This window comes from Hyperoodon ampullatus (genome assembly GCF_949752795.1).
Source record: "Hyperoodon ampullatus genome assembly, chromosome: X".
NCBI lineage: Eukaryota > Metazoa > Chordata > Mammalia > Artiodactyla > Ziphiidae > Hyperoodon > Hyperoodon ampullatus.
Genome location: NC_136913.1, coordinates 43,480,710 through 43,486,709, shown reverse-complemented (window position 1 = coordinate 43,486,709; position 6,000 = coordinate 43,480,710). Strand labels below are relative to the sequence as shown.

Genomic DNA, 6,000 nt, shown 5'->3' with positions numbered 1-6,000 from the left:
TGCATGTCCATGACTGTTACCCTGGGCTTATGTGTGTCTGTATAGATACCTGGATCGGCGTGTTCTCTCTCTGCACATGCCTCCGTATGTTTCCTTACTTTTGTGTGTGTCTATGTTTCTCCACATATGTGGCATTCCCTGTGTGCCTCCAGCCCCCTCCCCAGCGCAAGGGTATGTACTCCCCACAAGTGTCCACGTCCCCCTGTCTGATGCTGTCTACACCACCCACGCATGCATCTCTCTGCCTAGCTGAGCCTATGTGGACGTGGGAAACTGATCTCGTGGAGTAGTGCGTGTGACCCCCAACCCTCGCCGTGAGGGGGTTATTTCCCTACTTTTGAGTCTCCGGGTGTTCCCACCCCCCGCAAATGCCTCCTGTGGTGATTATCAACACTGGAATCCGAGTATCTGCGGAGGGTCCTGCGTGTGAGTGCGAGTGCGTGTGAAGACCAGGATGAGGCGGGGTGGGGGGCTTGCCTGACGCACCCACCCGGACCCTCCGGACAAACACCCACCCCACCCCCACTACCCAAATTGCGCATCCCCAATCGGAGGCGGGGGAGGGGAGACAGGATGCGGCGTGGCGCTTGCGCAATGACGCCTTCAGCACCGCGGACAGTGCCTTCGCCCCCGCCTGCCGGCGCGCGCCACCGCCACCCCAGCCCTGAAGGCGCGCTGACGTCACTCACCGCTCCTCCGCAAACTCCCCTTCCCAGTCGCCTTGGTCGCGTCCGCGCCGCCACCGGCCCAGCCGGACTGCACCACGCGGGGCGCGAAAGAGGGGGTCACGGGCGCGACCATCCGCGCTGCGGCGGCGGCGACTCAGCGCTGCCTCAGTCTGCAGCGGGCAGCGGAAGAGTCGCGTCGTGCCTGAGAGCACAGCTGTGCTCCTGGGCCCCGCGCGGTCCGCCCCCGCGGTCCTGACCAGACTGCTCCTAGGACCCCCTGCCCCGCGTCGCAGCCATGAACTACCTGCGGCGCCGCCTGTCGGACAGCAACTTCATGGCCAATCTGCCAAATGGGTACATGACAGACCTGCAGCGCCCGCAGCCGCCCCCGCCGCCGCCCGCTGCCCCCAGCCCGGGAGCCACGCCCGGTCCTGCGACCGCCACTGCTGAGAGGGCCTCATCGGCAGCCCCCGTGGCCTCTCCGGCTGCCCCTAGCCCCGGGTCCTCGGGGGGCGGTGGCTTCTTCTCGTCGCTGTCTAATGCGGTCAAGCAGACCACGGCGGCCGCGGCCGCCACCTTCAGCGAGCAAGTGGGCGGCGGCTCTGGGGGCGCAGGCCGTGGGGGCGCCGCCGCCAGGGTGCTGCTGGTAATCGACGAGCCCCACACCGACTGGTAAGCCACTGCTGCGGACGTCCCCCCGCGGTTCTGGGTCCCCAGATGGTTCCATCATGAGCAATTATCGAGCGCCGCTTGTGTGCCCTGTGCCTGGGCCCCTCACCCAAACCCTTTTCCTTTAAATTATTATGCGAAGCGCTTCATGTGTGCCCCGCCCTTGCCTCCCCCCTCTCCCCACCCAGACCCTCTAGATCCATACAGGGAGCAGTTATCGGGCGCCTGCTGTGTGCCTTCTTCCCAAAAGCCTTGACTTCAGTATATCCTGTGAGCAATCAAGAGCCTGATGTGCCCTGCACCCCCAACCCGTGCCCAAAGGTCTTGTCCTCTAATGGATCTTGTGAGCATTTATCAAGTACCTGGAGTGTGCCTCATTGGGAGCCCTTCCTCAAGGCCTTTGGCTTACGTGAATTTTGTGAACATTCGTTGAGAGCTTGATATGTGTCTTGTCCCCCTCGGTCCTTGCCCTAAGGCCTTCTCTGATCTTGTGAGCATGTATCCAGAGTGCGTTATGTGCCCGCACCCCAGCCCTCACCTCAAAAACCTTTTAAACTGTTCACTAAACATTGATTGAGTGCCTGCTGTGTATCCCATCCCAGATTCTCGCCCAAAGCGTTGCCTTTAATGGATCCTGTGAGCCTTTATTGAATGCCTTCTGTGTGCCCCAACTCAGTCCCCCTCTCTAAGAACCTATTTCTCCAAAGGATCTAGGAAGCATTTATTAAGTGCCTGGTGTATGCCCCACCCCCAAGCCCCTTCCTCAAACATATTTTCCTCAAATGAGTTGTATGAGCATTTTTGAACCTTCTGTGTGGGGCTCATCTTCAGACTCTCTGCTCCAAATCCTTTTCCTACAACGGATCTAGAAAGCATTCATTTCAGTAACTCCCTTATCCCCTATTCTCAAGCTGCTTCTTCAAAGACCTTTCCTTTGGTGGACCCACTTAGCATTTATCAACTGCCTGATCTAAAGGTGTGAGCCTTCTCTAAAGGCTCTTTCCTTCGGTGTATTCAGCAAGCATTTATTGAGTGCCTGCTGTTTACCTCGCCCCAGACCCCTTTCCCAATGCCTTTTCCTCCAGTGGCTTCAGTCTGTATATATTGAGCACCATCTGCATGACCCAACCTTAGACCTTCTCCATAAAGGCCTTTGCCTTCAATTAATAGTGATCATATATCTGCACTTACTATGTGCACCGTTTCAATCTTTCTTTCCAAAGACCTTTTTAAAAAATCACTCCTGGAGCATTTGTGGCACACCCACTGTGTGCCTGATTCTGTGCCTTCTCCGTAAAAGCCTTTCCTCCCAAGAATGGAGAATCAAGCTTACATAAATCAAGTTACTGTATCCCCATTCGCCTTCCCCCAAAGACTTTTCCTCCAATGGATCCGGTGATGATATGCCCATCTCTAGCCAACCCCCTTCCCCAAAGACCTTTTCTTTTAATGGATCCAGTGAGCATTTAGTCATTGTCTGCCAGGTGCTCGATTCTAAATCACGTTCCCCGAAAGCCTTTTCCTCTAATAGCTCCTGTGAGCATTGATGGAGTGCCTTCTGTGTGTTCTATAGTCACACCTCCTCCCCAAAGTGCCTTTCTTCCAGTGGGTCCAGTGAGCACGTATGCAGTACCTGTCGTGCGTAGGAAGTAGATTCCCCTTCTTTACTCCTAGGATAACCTGTGCCGATCATAAAGCCTCTCCCCAGGGTCCTTTCCTTCAATGAATCTAGAACCAAATTTAGAAGGGTTACCCTTTTCCCACTCCCTTCAGTATCACTAGGATTCCCTCTCCCAATCTTAAGTCTGTACCCCAAAGGGCCTTTTTTTCTATTTAAGCCAGTAAACACTTACTGAGCACCTACTATATAAGAGCCATTCGCAACTTCCTCTTGCCAAGCTTGGAAGTTCCTTCCCTTGTCTCAAGAGCTCTCTCTCCAGGGGTCTCTTTCAGCCTGAATTTATTGAGTACCAGCTCTTTACTGGTTAGTCACCCCTCTCCCCAGGAGCCCTTACCCAGAAGCCTTTGTCTCTCTTCAGAGCTCTCTCTATTTATTCATTCTACAGATACTTATTGCACACTTTCCATGTGTAAGAGTATGGGAGGCATCTACTAAGCACTACTATATACTAGGATGAACCCTCCTCAGTTCCCTTTCCTTCTAATCCCAACCACCAGCTGTATTCTCCATACTTTCTCCTCCACTCAGCCCCACCAATCTTTTAATGAACACTTGCTGTATGCTACTGAGAGCCCCATATTCAGTGCCTCTTCTCCCCCTCCTGTAGCCCTAACTCCCCCTTCAACAATCTCCATCCTGCCTTTCACACGACACAATCGAAAGCTCATGATGTGTACCTACTGTTTTCGGGCTAGGTTCCCTCCCCCACATAGTAGCCATCTTCCCAACTGCCCTTTTCCCCCAATTAATCCAAAAAGCATTTATCATTCTTTTACTGTGTCCTGTTCAAACAACGACATTCCCCTCGCCGCAGCAGACTCCTCCACTCTCTTCTCCCTCAATCCATAAAGCATTTATTGAACACATGTTGTAATTCCTTCACTAACACCCACTCACACAGATGCCATCTTCCTGGCTAAATTTGATCTATTGAAGTCAACAAACCTTAATGAAGCCCCTGCTGTATATTGGTAACTACCCTCCTTTAGACTTCCCTTCTTCACTTCGACCCTCCAGGCAGGTCCTTTGCTGACTTTTCCTTCGTTCCATCAAGCATTTATTAATTATCTACCGACTACTGACAAGACCCTTCCCCTTTCCATAATCACAACTCCAGTGTTTTCCACTTTTTTCTCCTAACTTGTCTAGCGAGCATTTATTGAGCATCTGCTGAATTCTGTGAACAATTCTTCCCTTCCACTTCTGTATCCCGAAAGCCCTCCTTTATCCCAGCAGCCACCCCAGTCTTTTCTTCCAGTCAACCTAGCAACCATTTATTTAGTGTCTGCTATAGGTGGGGTGGGATGGGCAAAGGGGGAGAGCCTGTGTACACCAGGTTCAGTGTGAGGAACAGAGACCTCTGAGTCACCAACTTGCAGACATTCAGAACCACGCAAGCTTAGGGATTTCAGCCTGGAATAAAGGAGGAGTTGTGCAAACTCTGTAATGGATTGTACACCTAAGTACAGTCTGATGCCTTTCCCACCAAACCTCACCACTCTCATTCCTTCCTGGGTCTTTGAGTCCTGTGTGGTTTAAAGTTGCAGACTCAGAGTTGAGACTCGTCACCTCTTTTTACAGATAATTTAGTCCAGTGTTTTTTAGGCTGTGGGTCACCTCTTGGCTTGTGACCAGCATTTCTTTTTCTTCATGAAATGAAAGTAGAACTATGATAAATAATATCGTTACATGAAAATAGTAACAGAGTATATTGCACATAGTAAGTGGAATTATTATTTAGTGAAACTGTTACTCCAACAAGAAATGTAATCAATAATGTGTACCATATATATTATGTATATTCTCTAATACATTTGTTATATGATGAGTTTATAGTATATAATACATATATATGTGTATGTTTTTCTTCATGAAATGGAATAGAATAGGAAATATCAGACTCCATTGCAAATACTAAAGGTAATTATTTACTGAAACTTTCATTCTAATATATGCATATTTATACACATTCTAGGTACTGTAACACATAATATATAATATGCAATATGTTATATAAGACATCCTATATTAAATTTTCTGTACAACATTATATGTCTTATATAATATATATTACATATATAGGATGGGTTATTATGTAAATGTGTATATAGTGGGTTATATATTTCTTCTTGTGGCTTCTTTTCTTAGACTTTCCTGGAAGCAGACCCTGAGACTCTGAGATTTGTGTGCAGATTGATCGGAGAGAGCTCTTGGGAATAACACCTGTTGCAGGGGAGGAGTGGGGGAAGCAGGATTTGGCAGAAGGAAAGGCTGAGCTGTGATGCTTCACAACAGTTGTCCGATCATCTGGGGAGCTCTGGAGCTGGGATGACCCTTCAGAGTTGTCCCAGTTGAGATGGGGTGGCCAGGCTTTTGTAGTCCTGCATCAGTAAGTCATTGGCTGCAGGCTGCCCTCTGGGAGGAGGCATAATCTTGCAGAAGGTGAGTCCCTGCTGCAGAGGGCAGTTCCCAGGGACGGACAGCACTGTGAGCCTTCAGCAGCAGGTATTCCCAGAAGCTGGGGGACAGATGTGACAAGAAGGAGGAGTGTGAAGATCGGGGTGGAGCGCACAGCCTACCCCCTGGACTGCTCAGATTCACTTGCTTTTTAGAAGTAAGTTCACCCATCTGGGAACAGCGTTTCCAGGATTCTAATTGATCTTGCTTTCTGGGAGACACTTGAAAGAACACAGTTAGTTGGACAAACTACAGCCTCCACTGCCATAGTTGATAAATGTGGCATAAGTAAATGATGCATTGTTTCCTTCCTCTACCTCACATTCTAGATTCCCCTCACCCTCGGCTAGCTCCCCCCTCCTTGGTCTCAGTGGCTTATCTGGTGAGTGATCCATTCCCTCATCCTTGAGGGATCCCTGAGCTCCTGGTCCCCATCCCCCCAGGCTGTGGCTGCTGTACTCGTCCATTTGCCATCAGTGTTAAGCAAGGAGTACCGACAGATGCCCAAGCAGATCGCCTGGGGGC

The 6,000-nt window shown here is 50.4% G+C and overlaps 1 protein-coding gene across 2 annotated transcripts in view; it reads left to right on the top strand.

The window, feature by feature from the left end:
• Nucleotides 1–963: 963 nt before the first annotated feature.
• The window catches only part of SYN1 (synapsin I), a gene marked incomplete at both ends in the record, with an annotated part of 42,713 nt that continues 37,676 nt past the window's right edge, over nucleotides 964–6,000 (top strand). For both annotated transcript variants that reach the window (XM_079727707.1, XM_079727708.1), the window contains one exon: nucleotides 964–1,340. In XM_079727707.1, coding sequence (XP_079583833.1) covers nucleotides 964–1,340 — 377 coding nt within the window. The remainder of the gene's footprint in view (nucleotides 1,341–6,000) is intronic.